General features: G+C 40.2%; 1 protein-coding gene across 4 annotated transcripts in view; it reads left to right on the top strand.

Annotated features, from left to right (window-relative positions):
• The first annotated feature begins 662 nt into the window (after positions 1-662).
• CWF19L2 (CWF19 like cell cycle control factor 2) overlaps positions 663-16,122 on the top strand; it is a 60,127-nt gene continuing 44,667 nt past the window's right edge. The window contains exons 1-4 of one of the 4 annotated variants that reach the window (XM_059466904.1): positions 663-746; positions 12,374-12,484; positions 13,185-13,304; positions 14,691-14,798. In XM_059466904.1, coding sequence (XP_059322887.1) covers positions 12,467-12,484; positions 13,185-13,304; positions 14,691-14,798 — 246 coding nt within the window. In that variant the 5' untranslated portion in view covers positions 663-746; positions 12,374-12,466. Of the gene's footprint in view, positions 747-2,166; positions 2,222-7,635; positions 7,765-12,373; positions 12,485-13,184; positions 13,305-14,690; positions 14,799-16,122 lie in introns of those variants that run through there. The other 3 variants (XM_059466908.1, XM_059466906.1, XM_059466907.1) reach the window with 3 other exon arrangements.

The following is a 16,122-nucleotide window of genomic DNA, read 5'->3' as shown; positions in this document are numbered from 1 at the left end:
TTCAGCCTGGAGGAGACGGAGGAGAGACCTCATCACGGTCTGCAGCTTCCTTGTGAGGGGAAGAGCAGTGGCAGGCACTGATCTGTTCTCTGCGGTGAGCAGTGACGGACCTGAGGGAACTGGCGTGCAGCTCAGTCAGGGGAGGTTTAAGTTAGATATTGAGGAAAGGTTCTTCACCCAGAGGGTGTTTGGGCACTGGAACAGGCTGCCCAGGGAATGGTCACAGCACCAGCCTGGCAGAGTTCAAGAAGTATTTGGACAATGCTCTGAGGAACATGGTATGATTCTTGGGGATGGTCCCGTGCAGGAGCTGGACATTGATGATTCCTGTGGGTCCCTTCCAACTCAGGATGTTCTATGATTCCACAACCCTGGCATGAGCCGAGTGCGTCGCGACGGACGCCGGCGAGAACAGAGGGGCTGAGGGACCGAGCCGGCACCAGAACCCGGCTCCGGGCAGGTGCCTGCCGTGCCCCGCTGTCTCCCCGTGTCCCGCGTCCCCAGCCGTCCCCGCTGTCCCCGCCGTGCCCGGCTGTCCCCACTGTCCCTGCCGTGGCCCGCAGCCCCGCCGGGAGGAGCCGCAGCCGCCCCCCACGCGCCATTCCCCGGGACGCCGTTCACGACAGTGTCGCGGCGGGGCTGCCGTACGGCCGCCGCGCGGTTTCCGGCAGGCCGTGCGGGTGGCGTACGGGCCGGAGGGCGAGCGGAGCCGGGAGCAGCGGGAGCGGGAGGCGCCGCTGGCACAGGTGGGGTCACCGGCCCGGCCCAGCCTTGCCCCGGGGCTGCTCAGCACACCCCCGTTCCCCGGGCTTGGGACTGGGTGCGCTGCGGGGTCGGTGCGCTCCTGAAGCTGCCCGGGCCGCGGCAGGCGGAGGCGGGGAAGCCGTGGGGAGAGAGAGCCCCTCCTGTGCCCGGGGGAGCTCGGCTGAGGCACCCACAGTGGCAGGACGCAGTCTGGAATTTCTGCGTGACAGCCACCTGATTTTACTGCTTGTGGTATTGATCCTCTTGGTGTTTCACTTATTATGTATTTCTGTGCTTACACCTTTGGAAAGAGCCGGAGTCTTTACGTTCTCTCTTCAGATTTTTTTATACATTGATAAGATGACCCTACCCTCACTTCCCGGCCTTCTCTAGGCTGAACAGGCCCAGTCTCAGCCTTTCCTTAAATGAGCCATAAAAGGCGACTCCTTCTCCTTGTCGTGTGGCCTGTCTTTCTTTCAGAGCCTGTATCCCTCCATTGCAACCTTCTGGTCATGGAATGGTAACAACTTGAAGTTGTGTTAAGAAGTGGGAGCCTGATTTTGTAGGATCAATTACTTGCCTAATGATATGTTGCTGTACTGTAAGACAAGAATTAGGAGGCTCCCACTCAAAGGTGCTTTGGAAGAGATGCTGTGACTTGGAGAGCCGTGCTAATCCTGATGCATGTTGTTCAAAACCTGCCTGTTTTTGGTATTTGTGGTGATTCTTGTTGTGACTTGTAGGTAGAGTGAATGCTGAAGTTACAAACAGCGCATCACTTAAGTGACATGGCTTGTTTTGGGGTTTAAGGGGGGATAACTAGAGAAGTGTAAGAGAAAGACAGAGTATGGAAAGAGAATGAGGTTGTGATGATGGGGTTTTGACAAAAGGAATGCCAGGGTAAGCAGCAGCCAAATCTTCCTGGGCAAAGATAGTGCAAGAAAAAAAGTAGTGGGAAAATGGTCTGGATAGCCTGATGCTTACACAGCAGTGATGCCTTTTCTTTTTCTCAAGGCAAAGCAGAAGGACAGAGGATTTTATGTAATACATCATGTGGGCATCTCCTTTGTACAGTTATGGAACCATTTCTTGGCAATAAAAGTTTTCTTCTGTGATTTCCCCCCTTTTGACAAGCAGTTTAAGAAAAATTCTTTCAACTTAGTAATAGTGAATCACACTACCCTGCAAAAGTTTGTTGATGTTGTTAAGATGTCTGTTGCTCTAACTTGAACTGCTGTATGTGTCTAATAGTGCTCCTTTGCTCAGCTCAACCTCTTGGATGTCCAGAAAATACCCTTAGCAGCAAGCAAAGCTTTCGCAGGGCACTATTATCCTGTTTATCTTTCCATCTCAGCTGGTGCCACTTGTACAGCAAGCTGCCTGGGCCAGTGCCACTGGATTAGAATCCTAGAACAGCCCTGGCTGGAAAGATTTGAAGGATCACTTGGTCGAACCCCTTGTGGGAAAGGGAGCCTAGGTGAGATTATTTAGTCCTCTGTTCAGTCATGTCTTGAAAAACTCCAGTGATGGGGTTGAGGAAACTCTCCTGGCTGACCATTCAGGAAGCACAGTCCCCCACCTGGGATGCACTCCCACCACCCAAGGCTGTCACTGCTGGAACTGAAGCCCTTTGTGGAGGGCAACTCCAGTGTGGGCCAGCGTGTGCTCTGCTTGATTCCCTATACACAGCACTCACACTCAGTCAGACAAGTTTCCCTTACCAGCTGGACCCCAGGTTTTCCATGGAAGAGTCAGAGACATCTGAATCCTTACAACAATTAAATCATGGTGCAAAACACAAGGCCAGTTTGAGCTGGGTGCCTGCAGGGAGGGACCCTGAACAGCTGAATCCCTGAGCTGCTAGACCCTTGCAGTGTACGTGTGCCACAGTCTGGGCTGCTCCTGCTGAGTCCTTGGCTCCTGCAGTGTCTCTGGGTGCCTGCTCTCCTGGCTGGCCCCTGCGGTCTCTGCTGTGCACAGGGGCAGCACCACTTCACAGCCTTTTTGCCCAGGGCACAGCTTGTCTTTGGCACAGTTCCTGTAGTTGCTAGAAAGTTTGGTATCTTGGGCAGGGGGGGCTGCACTTCTGACTCCACTGTCAGGATATGTCTCAAAGAGTGCTGCACTTCAGCACCAGGCTATGCTGTTAGGATGTGTCTCAAAGAGTTCTTTGATGATATTGTAGCTTCATAGGCCCTAACTCTCAGTGTTAGTGTATTCCTGTAGGTTTAGATTCTGCTCATCAGCCTTGCTGAAGAATGTTAGAGAAAGTGATTTGGAGTTTTTAGAATGAAACAAAATTTGATATTTTTTCTTATTGCTAAGCTGTAGTGTATTAAAAGGTATGCATGTAGGATCTTTGTTGAATTCTGTAATTTTCTTTGTCTTGAGCAAGAAACAGACCATCATTGTATTGTTCAGCGTATTTTTAAAATGCCATGAATACAAATTACTCCTACATGAACATCTTTAAAATGCATCTGCAATATTTGTGTAAAGAAAACCCAGTGCACAACCCTAATTTTGTGGAGTAAGGCAAACACATTTTCCTTGTACAGCAGTGGGCTCAGTGTTGGCTTTTACCATTCACAGCTTAGAACTGGGGAATAAATAGCTATATAAAGATGCTACATCTTTGCTTAGACAAAAGCTGATCAAATGTTAGAACCACTGTGAGATGAATAAAGAACAAAGAAAGTGGTTGCACAGGCTTGTTACCCATTTCTGTGCAATTAAAAATAGTTTATGCAGCCCTGGTCCCAGCATCTCAAGAAGAACCAAACAACCTTTTAGAAGGTGGGAAGAAAGGTGCAGAGATGATCATGGTGTGGACTGGCAAAGGACTCTAGAGGTTTTGAGACAAGGAAAGATAGGCTGAAAATAAAGTTAATACAAGAAAGTTCTGTAAAATTGTTAAATTATATGGAGAAGGGAATAGAAAGTGCTATCTGCTGGTTCTTTCAGGTTAAGAACTAGGTTGTACTAAGAATTTTGCAGGTAGCCAGCTTAAAGCAGACAAAAGAAGTGAACTTTCAGATGATGCACAGAGAAATTCTGGAGTCTCTTGTATGGTGTGTTGCAAATACCAGCACTGCACTTCATCCAGACAAGAATGGCCTAAAATGCAAAGTATATGTTGGAAGCTGTAGATTGAAAAGTTGTTGAGCCTCAAATTGCTGGAGGATGCAGGGATATTTTGGAGATGGCTCACTTTGAACTTAAGCCTGTATACATGTCAGCTTCCTTGGGCATTGCTGGACATTTTTTAGTTGGGATACTAGTTTAGATTCTTAGTTCTGAGAATGTCAGAGCGCTGAGAAATCCAGTACAGGTAAACAGAATGGAGTATAATTTGTGAAATACTAGCCAGCATGATTCTTCTAGTCCATTTTTTGTGGAGTGTAGGAATGGATCTGGAGACAGTGACATTGTTTTCTACAGAAGTTAACCATTAGAGATGCTTGATCCCTGTATGGCTGATGAGAAACCTTCCTGATGGGACTTTTCAGCTTCTTACTGAAAGTCACAGTATGGAGTCTGTGTTATATTTCCACTTTGTTATGTTTTCACTTCCAAGCAACCTAAAGTGAAGTCAGATTCTTTGATTTTCAGATATTCTCTTGGGTGCATTGGGGTAATACTGAAACTTAAATTAATGATCAAATGGTTTTCTTTGCTGTTGCTTGTGGAATTGCTGTGTTCATCATCTTATGAATGTCCTTGAACTATTTATTTTCCTTCCAGTAAGATCAAAAAGTTGAAGTGAGGAGAGGAGATACTGAAGTTTGGCAGTTTCCCCCCACACCCCCTTTTCTATACCAAAGTTTTAGAATGTGCCAGCAAAAGTGTATCATAAGCATTTTATCCTATACAAGCCCATGTGGGCCAAAGGAAGCTGTAGAGATTCCTTTATTACTTATTTGGCTGATAGGGAAATTTAAGAATGAAAGTATTTTTTTTTTTTTAACTCATTTAATGTTTCCTCTTCCCATTTATGGACCAAATAATCTAATATAGCTATGTAAAAGGGCAATATTTTTAAGACTTCCCCTGTAGATACTCTGTTATTTCTGTGAAAAGTCAATTTAGCATTTTATAATGTGAAAGCCTGAGGATGTCATAGTTGCCATGTCAATACTCTGCTGTCTGATTTTCAGAAATGGACTTGTTGCTGCCTGTGTGAGAGCGGATTAATGTCCTAAGTGTATTGACTTTCTCTGCCTTTCTTTGATTCTGGCTGGGCTGCCTGCTGCAGTGGCTGTTCAGGGAGGGGATTGTCCTGCTCTGCTCTGCTCTGGGGCAGCCTCACCTCCAGTGCTGGGGGCAGTTCTGGGTGCCACCATATAGGAAAGACATTAAACTATGGGAGAGGGTCCAAAGGAGGGCAGAAAATACAGTGAAGGGCTTGGAGGATGCAGGCCTATGAGGACTGACTGAGGTCACTTGGCTGCTTCGCTGCAGAGGAGACTCGGGGGAGACCTTGTCATGGTCTGCAGCTTCCCTGTGAGGGGAAGAGGAGGGGCAGGCACTGATCTCTGCTCTATGATGAGGGAATGGCCTGGAGTTTTGTCAGGGGAAGTTTAGGTTGGATGTCAGGAAAAGGTTCTTCACCCAGAGGGTGTTTGGGCACTGGAACAGGCTGCCCAGGGAATGGTCACAGCACCAGCCTGACAGAGTTCTAGAAGCGTTCAAGAAGCTCTCAAGCTCATGGTGTGATTCTTGGGGTGTCCTTTGCAGGGGCAGGAGTTGGACATTGATGATCTCTGTGGGTCCCTTCCAACTCAGGATATTCCATGATTCTATGAATGGAACTGGGAGAAAACTATTGCGACACTTATTCTCAATGTGTTTTGTTTGTCTTAGAAAAGCAGCAAGAGATTATCAGGATTTAATCACAGCTGGCTATTGCAGTCAAGACAGTTACTTGGTGATTGTAATTCTGGAATCCTTTTACTTTGGGAAAGACACTTGGAAAGCTGTGTAGTCTTTGCTTCTGGTAATCTGAGGAATTTGCAGAAATAACTGTAGATCTGTTTCTGGAAAGATCAGATGTTCAGCCAACTCACCTTAAGGAGCTTTTTGTTATGAAACATGGAGCTTGCACTTGTTTCTATGAACCAAAATGCCACACAATTCTTTGATCAAGATTTCTCTTTTAAATATTGGAAATGTCTTCTTTTATTTGTGTAGTCTTTAATTTGTCTGTTTTCCAAACTGCACTGATAAAACCCAGTGGCTGATAGTGTTTATGATAATGATCAGTAATCAAATAATTAAGTGTTGACATGCAAATCATTAGAAAGCTCCAGAAACAGCATCTTGTTTTGATGAACATAATAGTTCATGGCACTGCTATTTTTGTTTAAAAGTTTACAGCAAGAAAATAGTCAGATGGGTATTGTGGTAAGTGCAGAGATGTATATTTTCCTAGACATGAACACTTCTTATCAAGACTTCAAAATTTGGATTACTCTTGTATCTGTTTTTTCATATGGTATTTTTGTATTTTAGGGTTGCTCTTCTGTTACTTGAGGCTTTTTCCATGGACTTTGAGTCTTTCACTCTTTGGCCTCTGAGGGTGATGTGATATGGCTATTCCTTGTGCAGAAAATCCTGCCTTTTAGTTTTTAAGGATTACTGACAGATTGGAAGTTGAGTGTAGATAAATAAGACCTCGGCCAAATAATGTATATTACTGAAACAATGAAAATAAATTGATAGCATAAACCAAGTTCATTGCATAAACAAGAAATTGTGTGTTTAGTTTTACTTATTTATATTTTTGAAAATACTTTATATTTCTGAAAAAATTGATTTGATATTTGCAAGCCATTATTTTTGGAAATATCTTATTTGATGTTTTTGATTAGACTTTTCCCTTTAATTTTTTGGTTTACATTTTTTGTTTTATTTTCTTAGGAAATACAACTTAAAATTAAAGAAAAGCAAACAACAAACAGTACATAACAGTATCACTGAGTTCACAGTATTAGAGCTCTAAAGAAGCTGTGAAATCAGCAGGTTTTGCTGGTGAAGTACGATCAGGTATTTCCTCCTAAAAGCCTAACAGGTGGCTTTTTGCAGTGATCAGTATTTGCTGAGGTGATGGAGTGCTTGGCAGTATTTCACACTGCAGTTTTCAGTGGAAAATTACAGAAATCTCTCCTTAGGGAGAAATTAGGAGCAAAACATGTCTCTATTAGGGGTTATAGTTGCTTCTGTGCTGTAATAGTAAGCACCTCCTTTCTGTTCTTTCCCTTTTAAATCTTTGTGAAGTGTTAAATCTCCAGCTCTATCTGCCAAAGAAAATAAGCACTTCAGCACTTCAGTCTATGGTATTAGAAGAGTAATGGCACTGAGAAATGAATACTGCCTTTCACAAAAGATTTTTGGATTTTTGTCAGAGCACCTCCATGCATTTTTGCAAGCAACATCTTTGAACAGACAGGTCGTTTTTGAAGGTCAATGATGAAGACAGATATCACATTAACAAGAAATACCTATTTATGGTTTCCTAGCAGTAATAGCTTCTAGTTATCTGTTGTGTCTGCACGTGTACCAGCAGAGCCTCTGCTGCCTCCCAGATGTTTCTGACTGAAGGCTGACATCTTCTGTAGCCTGCTCTTTACATCACATCTGACTTTTGATTATTGATCACAAGAAGCTTAAATGATTGAAGTGATAGTCGCTTCAGTGACCTTTATCTGTGCCTTTTGGCAGGTGAAGATGACAAGAGTGGTGACATTTCCAGTTGGCAAAGCTGTGTCTGGAGGAGGTGGTGACACAGGCAGCTCTCTGAATCAGTTGCAAGTTCCCAAGCTGGGCTGGAAGCTAAGCTCTTCCTTGTGTTTCCACTATTGTCCTCCTTGGGAGGTCTTTGCGGATGTAGCAATAATTGGAATATTGAGACTCAAAAAATAATCTAAGCATTCACCAAAATAAGTGTGTTATTCAGACAGAGTATAAATTGGTATAAAAGCATCAGAGCTGCAAAGAAGGGTATGTTCAAGTTCCTTGGAGGTAAGCACTCGTGTAACCAGGGCTCTCTGTCCCTGAGCTTTGGGGTGATGGAAAGTAATGGAGTGGTAATGCATGGCATAGCAACCTTTCTGATACTTGATTATCAAAACAGTTAAAATAGTGGGGTAGTTTGTATGACAGCATGGGAGATGATCCTGAAATGAGAAAGAAAAGCTAATTGTACATATTTTGAGTGCCTTATCTTGATGTCTGAAGGACTGGCTAGGTGTTAGATTTTTTGAACTTTCTTAACAGAAAGCTTTTGCTGAAAAGGAGTTTTTTCCACAATTCTTTTTCCCCAAGTGCACTTTGCCCCTTTGTTCCTTGAGCCTTGATGACCTTGCTAGAGGGGCAGCTTGTAAGCCTGTTCTGCAGGAAGCTGCACCGTCCTTTTGGTGGGATTTATTTTGTGTCAGGGTGGTCCTGGAAGTGGCTTTGCCTGAGACTGGAGTGCAGGAACAGGCCTGGGTGGGTAAAGTGGTGCGAACATGTGAGGGGCAGTGCAGAGAGGAGAGGTGTGGCATGGAGCCCTGCCCTTCAGTGGCAGGTGGCCAGGACAGCAGCTTAGCTGGTGCTCTCTATTGAATGTTTTTGTCAAACTGTAATGATCTGATCTGCTGTAGATTTTCTTCTGATTGCTTGTGGAGGAAAAGGGAGTCTTTCGTCTTTTGGATGAAGAAGTTGACTATTGAGTCTTGGGAATTATAATTTAAAGAACTAGAGGTTGACCACAGTTATAGGTGGAAAATTGCAAGGTTTTTGTAATGGTATGGAAAACTTTCTCTGGACTTCATGAGAGCTGAAACAGTAAATAGAGTTGAGGTCAGGAAGGAGTGTTTCTTAGGGTTTCTGTGAGCTGGGAAGGGAATTTTTACCTCATCCTTCCATCCCTTCTGGACATCCTTGAAGGACTGCTGTGCAACAAGCTGCATTTATTGTGTGACCTATAACTTGGCTGTTGGCAGTGCCTTTGATCATTTCTGCTTCTTCCTGGTGTTGCATGATGTAATTTTTATAGCTTTTGGGTTTTGCATCTGCAGTGTATTACAGGCTGCTTTGGAGCAAACTTTATTCATTTAGTAGATCATGTTGTCAGCTACTGGGCGGGCTGGCCTTAATGACCCGCTTGATGGAAACCAGAGAGCACTTTCCTTGAACTTGGTTTCCTCCCACATTCAGCTGGATCTGTGAAATTCAAACCCCTTTCGCCTACTTGTGGTAAAGTCTGTAAAATTTGGCTCTCTTCAACCATGGCAAGCATTGCTGACATAGTGCTGCAGAATAATTACTGTTTTTGTAATAACAGACCTTGCAGAGTTGCCTTGCCAGCCTTAGACTTCACCTTTTTTGTTGCAAAGGAGACCATGGGCAATATTATTAGGGTGTTGCAGAAGTGTGTAGTGTAGCATGATGCTTGTCCTTCTTTGACAGGTTGTTGCTTGTAAAGTGTGTACATGCACAGGCATTTGCATAATTAAAGCATTACTTTTGAAACAGGTAATTCAGAAGCACATCATCCACTATTTATGGGGAAAAAACTGAAAAATATTGCTGTGGTGACCTAAAATGTACCTCATTTGTAAAGGGGGAAATTATAAATTATTGGGTATTCCTGCGGTATTGTAAGTATTAATGAACCTTAATGTGAATTAAATGCTTGGACTCCTCTGGGTCGACAGATGTGAAACTATTAGAGTTGGTCCTCATAGGTAGAATGGTAAATCTGACAGGAGAATTAATTAGTTTTTCTTTCTTTTTTACATTTTATGACATGCTAGTAAGCCCTGCAGCTTTTGAAAAGAAAAGTAGAATATGAAGGTAAGTTTTGAAGCTAATAAAGTAGTGTAGGCAGATTTCCCGACTCACTTCTACTTGAAGTAATTGTGTGTGTGTGAGGGGAAAGTATAATGAACAATAAAAAAAACTGAGTATTATAATTTGAGGGAGCTAGATTGTAGAAACAAATATTTATAGGGTATTGCTGCTTTCTAGTCTTAGAAATTCTAACTTCTTTCATAATTTTTAGATGTCTAGGCAATGTTCTTATTTTTTTCTTTTTTCTTTTTTTTCCTTCTTTCTTTTTATTTGATCTTGCATAAATATATTGTTAAGAATCTTCTATTTTGTATCCTTGTTTAGGAGACACAGACTTCCATCTGATGCTTTTGTTTCTGTCTTTCTCTTTTTAACGGCACGGTGGTCAATCTGCCACTACACATTCATCTTGCCCAATCCTGTTTAGTTTAGTATTCAGGAGACAGCAATCTGTAGTCTGATGATGATTTCTAGTCAATCTGTGTTCCAAATGAGTATTTGTGTACTGTAGCCAAAATGATGATTTCATTTCATACTTTCATTAGAATGATGTATCTCAGTTACTTAAATACTTGCCTTCATTTATTCTGTTTATTTTTAGATCTAATAAAAAGTATAAAAGCTCAGTTTGTGCCTTACTTTATAACATTACCTCATTTTATTTGTAACTTCGGCAGCATGAAGAAAATACTAATGTTATTTAAAATGTACTTGTTATTGTAGGAAATGATAAGAGGCTAAATCTTCCATGACAGACAGAGAACATCTACAATGAAGAAATGTTTACAAGCTGATCTTGAGTGGTCTTTATTGTGGCATTTATAGATTTATGGGCTGGAGAACTGCAAAAAGGGTGGAAGGGATCTGTTGACTCCAGCTGCAGTTCTTTCTCAACCAAAAGTGAAATGGAATATGTAGGAAAAGCCTGCCTATTTTTTTCCAGTCTACATCTTGGCAACTAGTTTTGTGTTGCTTGTGGAGTGAACAAGCTTGGACTCAGGGTTTTTTTTTTCCCGTCTAGAACTACATGCAGCTTCCCTTTATCTCCAGTGTTTCATCTCTGTCCAGTTATAAGCTCAAGTTTGGAGTCTGTGGCTTGTAGACATTTTGTGAGTTGCAAAGCTGAGGTTATTTTCCTTTACTTGTCCAAAAATGTGGCATGTTTAGTTACTTTGTTTTAGTCAGATGAATATGTTTTTAAGACGAAAGAGCCATCATTGTCTACATGGACTAGAAGAGAATATGTCAGTCTGATATATTTCTGCATGAATTTTCAAGGGTCTTGTCCCAGATGTTGTAGGGTGGCCAGGGTTACCTCTCTGTATGATGTAGAAGTTGCAGGAAACACACCTGCATTTTTTGGATTCCTGGGTGGTTTTAGTGATGCTGTGTTGTACTTAACATCTATTTCACTCTCGCTGCATTGTAGTCCTGCTCATTCTTTTGTTATTTTGTTTACTTGTAAACTAGAAAATGTTTTGATGTTGGAACAGATGTCTGAATTCCTTTTAACTCCTTCTTTATGCCTGCCTTTTGAATTTTAAGAGGTAGTATTCACCTTTGTAGACTGTCAGCTTCATTCTAGAGATGGAAGTCTCAGTCTTGACCTCTTTTTTCAAGCTGATTTACACTATTTTGTGTTTGTTTTACAATATTCCCTTGTTTAAAATCAAGAAGTCTGGGTAGCAGCCATGCTTTGCTTGCATTTAATTGCATTAGAAAGTTTATCATATGGATAAACTGGTAAGAAAGTAGGCAGTGAAAAGTTTAAAAGGGTGTTTTGTTTGGGCACAGATAAGAAGTGGGCTTTTTTTTTTTTTTAATTCATTTTGTTGTGCCACTTTGAAAAACACAGCAGCAATCTTGTCTTGTGAGTTAGCACTTTTTAAAAAATCCCCTTTTAGTCTTATTTTTTTAGCATGTATTTCTGTTCTTTTGAACCCTTATAGTGTATTTGTCATCTTCCTGCAAACATTGTTTTCTGTCAGGACAAAAGCTGCAGATTTTCTTCTTGGCTATATCAAAAAAGAGAAACTGCCCTGTGGTAGTGTGGTTAGTGTCTTGTGCAGTGCCCAGGCTTGGATGTGGAGAACTAATAGCTGGCCAGGAGGAAAAACCTCAATTGTTGTCCAATTTCCTGAGACTTTTTAATTTTTTTGCTTTTAATATTGGTCTTTCTTAAACTTGTCTGTGTTCTCTTGGCTTATGTTTGACAACACTTTCTGATAAAAGTTGGTGTTTTAAGGTAAGAATTTCAAACTCTAGCTTTAGTTTTTGTTTTGATTTTAATTATTTTAAAAGAAAGTAGTCAAATAAGTAAAAACCCAAAAGCATGTTGAAATTTGCAAGACTTATCTAACACAAAATTAGGGCTGTAATAATGTAAAATCTTTCCTCCTGTTTAATCAGGGTAGGGTGATATATGGCATATATAAATAAAGATAAAGAATTTATATATGATAAAGATAAAGAATTTACTAAAGACAAGTTATACTTAAGTAAACTTCCTTCTGAAAGTCATGTTTGTGCTGAACATAACAGAGTGAACTTCAGAGGCTGAAAAAATAATTATTTTAACGATGTGGTTTGTAAAAATCCTTTTTAGGAATTGAAACTGTTTGCAGTGATGGTTATTTTTTCAGAAGATGTAGTAAAAGTATTTCTAGTTTTATCTCTGTAACTACAAAGGGAGTAACATTCTGAAACCTGAAATGCCTGAAATGCACTTCTCAACATTGTGTGTGGAAAAGCTACTGAGCTCCACGTGATTATTTTTCTTCTCTGTTCATCTTAGGCCAAAATTAGTTCTGAGAAGAAGGAGAGCTGCAAGCTGCTAAAAGGTCTGCGAGGTGAAGATACATTGGTGCCTGCTGATGTGAATGAACATATGGAGCCACTGGAAAAGGTGATGAAATTGTAAATAATTAAATTGGGTTGTTGCCTTTACAGAATGTTTGTATGAGCATAAGACTTGGTGGACTTTAAGACAATCTTTAAACACATCCCAATTTCTGATTTCTTTATGCTTTGATATTAGCTTTTTTTAAAGGAAGACATTATCTTTTATTTGCCAGGAGGAAAAAATTCTGTAATTCAATTTCAGCTTTAATTTCTACCAAAAGCAGAAAAGGAAGTGCTACCAGACAATAGTAGTCCCATGGGAAGAAGTCTGGAGGATTCAAGGCTTCATAGCAACCTCATTTGTGTTCATTCACAGGAGAAACCATAATGGAGCCTGTGAATATCACATCCTTTTAATGTGCAGATATTTAAACAATGGAAAGATGTGTATTGATAATGTAGTGATACCTGAAGAAATAGGTTTGACCAAAGTAAATGTAGTGTAGTAGGTATTATCTGTTTAGTTGCAGTGAAAAAGATACTGAGAGGGAGAAGAAAAATTGATCATAGATGTGAAGTATGCCCTCCCTGCCCCGACCACTCCAGCCCTTCCCCCATAGAAGAGAGAGAGGGTAGTAAAAATGAAAGGTATTTATGTGTATTTCATCTTTTTTCAGTGAGGTTTGGTAAGTAGGTTTTGATTATTTTTATTCTATATGGATGATTTTGTTTACTGGATCTCATTTACAAACATTTACTTGTAGGAACATTCTGTGCAGAAAAAAAAGAAAAAGGATAAACATTCCAAAAAAGCTAAGAAGGAAAAGAAGAAAAGTAAGAAACAGAAATCTGAAAAGAAGGATGACTTACTTGATAGTTCTTCCGTAAGTAAAAAATTCTAAAATAGCTCAAATTACAGTCTTAAAACCTGAACCTTTTTAGTCCCTGTGTGTATGCATGGTTGGTAAAATTAAGGCTCATTCTTATAATTTTCTGTTGGGAAAAATTGCAACAAAATTTTTCTATTTTCATGTACTGAGTATTTAATCAATTTAAAATAGGCTGTTATGTGAGTGCTTGTGAATTTTATGGTATTAAATTCACTCATTAGGATCTAAGGGATTTGTAGCTTTTCTGCAGAGAGAAAATAAAAATCAAAATCCTCATTCTGATATGGAGAGGAAAAAATTTCATAGATATCCTGTAGTGTCTGGTATATGATAGAAAGATGTGTCTAAAATTGGAAATAATTGACTTTGATTTTAAGCATGAATTACCTCTGCCTTTTTCCACAGATGTTCAACCATGGACACTCCCAACAACATGGGAGTTGTACATGGGGCTGAAGGACTTGTACATTTGAATCTCTTTCTTCCATGTAAGGACATGCCTTCACACTGAAGGGCACTCTGGAAAACAGTTCAGGGACTGCATTTGAAATCTGGGTGCTGCCTTCTGGCCACGTTGTGGAAAACATCTTCCCAGCATTTTTGGTACAAGTCAGGTGGCACTGTTAGTTGTAATTTTCAGAGTCGCTTTTATGGAGTGAAGGAACGTCCATTATAATGGGACTTATTTTTCAGAGATAAACAATAGTATCAGTGTGGGAAGTAACCAAAGGCACAAATGTCCCACATTCTCCATGGGTGTCACCAAAACCCTTCAGATCACAGCAGGGACTCCTAGGATGCAACACAGTCCCAGCTGTAACTTCCATCCAAAGTCTTTTACTCCTAAGACAGGTTCATGTGAATAGCAGAGAAACTCTGTTCACTGCAGCCCTATTGGATTCAAGTGAAAAATCTCTGCACGCTGTTTGCAAATGCAAGTGTAGGAAGTGGGATACAAAATAGCAGGCAATAGCATGTACCATGATTTAGATTATGCTGTGTAACTGATCTAACTTTTTAAATGTAATGCATGTAGATTTTTTAAAAATTTGTTTTTTGTTATGTCCTAAACCCTATTGGTTTTGGTTTTGTTTTTATTCTGACTGTTTTACTTTTAGTAGAGTTATGCAAATAAGCTGCCAGTATGAGGTTGTGTTGCATGCTTATGAAGTGAAATATTTTGATCATGATGGAGCAATCTCCTATGGGAATATTAATATTCTGGTTTTATTCTCAGTATTTTTAAATATTAAACAATATCATGTTAGTAATGCTAATCAGCATTAATTTTGATTATTGATATAATTGCTAAGTATTGCATATTATCAAGTAGTGTGTTAAGCTATTATTTTTATTCTTTACATTAAACTCTCTTCTTAGGATTCTTCAGTTGAATGGGTTGAGTCAAATGTGTCACAGTCAGATGACACAGAAGAGGCTTGGAAGGTCAACAAGCAGCAAGATACTGCAAAAGAACCTTCCCTGCAGGTGGGCAGGCTCACATCTACTCCAGATATAAATTCAGCTTGTGAGACATGCTTCAATTTCTTGGGAGCTCTTTTGCAGAGTGTTGAGCAAAACCTGTTTTACAGACCAATGTCTTTGTTTAGCTGGGTGATGCTACTTTTCATTGATTAGAAGACTTCTCTACCTAATAGTTCTGAGTGTTTAATAAGGCACTACTCTTAATGTTGCCCAGTACCAACTCCTATGAGGATTTTTTGAAGCTCTTACAAGTTACTTTGATTTTCTTGAAGACATCATCTTAAAGGTCTTAACTAGACATGTTACTTTTTACTTCACAATTTTAGTGGCTGTTCTACAATTGAATAAATTGGCATGGACATCCACATTTGTTGATGCACATTGCTTGCTGATGTGGACATAGATATTATGGAATCACTTGGAGATAGATATTTTTTCAGTTCCTTCTCTTTCTTGAAAGAGATCTGAGAAATATAATGTTGAGTTTCACCTCTGAAATTCTCTGGCATGTTGTCTAACATAATTTTTAAATAAGAGACAAAGTGACATATGGCATCTGTTTGGACTGACAGCTGAGTCTTGACCTCTGTTGAAGATAGGAAGATTCTTCTGCAAGGCCATGTTTCAAAATAGATGTAATCTGGTCATTTTGGTTGCTACACCAGAATTACAGAAATGCCTGAAATACTTGCCTTTATAGAGTAATTGCTTACCATGTGTATGTCACTGCTTGCTTTTGAGGCTTCAGGTTTTAACCTGTATAAAGGTAGTGGATGTATCTAGGCTTTTAATATGATGCTTTTCTTTAGTCTAATCCTCATTTTTAAAATCTCTTTGATCAGGCTTAGGTTCTGTAAATGCAGTTTTCTAGCTGTTATCATGGGTACAGTTCACAGAATTTAGATGTATAGCTGTTAAGTTTGAGGGTGCAGTTAGTGCCTGGATATCTGAGGTGTGAACTATGCTCAGATAATGATTGCAGATTTTGTATACACTAGAAGAGATGTAAGAGATCATGAGATTAGAGCTAGCTAAATGAGATGTACGGTATTTGTTTATTCTAATGATTAGCAGACTAAAAATATTAATGTTTACTAATGTCTTAAATGCCATTGTAAATATGTATTTCATGTTACAGGGAGACATGAAACTTGTTTAAATATTAAAAAATTTGAAGATTAGAGTTCTTAAAATCATATTTGCTTTTCATTGAAGTATTTAATATGTGTTTGTAGGACCTATACTGTTTATTGTCAACAACATTTGTCAGTAGCTGCACTGCTTTGGTTTGGCACATAAACCATGTTTTTGTTGGAATTATGAACAC

The sequence above is a fragment of the Ammospiza nelsoni genome, chromosome 2 (assembly GCF_027579445.1).
Source record: "Ammospiza nelsoni isolate bAmmNel1 chromosome 2, bAmmNel1.pri, whole genome shotgun sequence".
Taxonomy (NCBI): domain Eukaryota; kingdom Metazoa; phylum Chordata; class Aves; order Passeriformes; family Passerellidae; genus Ammospiza; species Ammospiza nelsoni.
The sequence above is the reverse complement of the archived record's forward strand: the minus strand, read 5'-3'. Positions and strand labels throughout refer to the sequence as shown.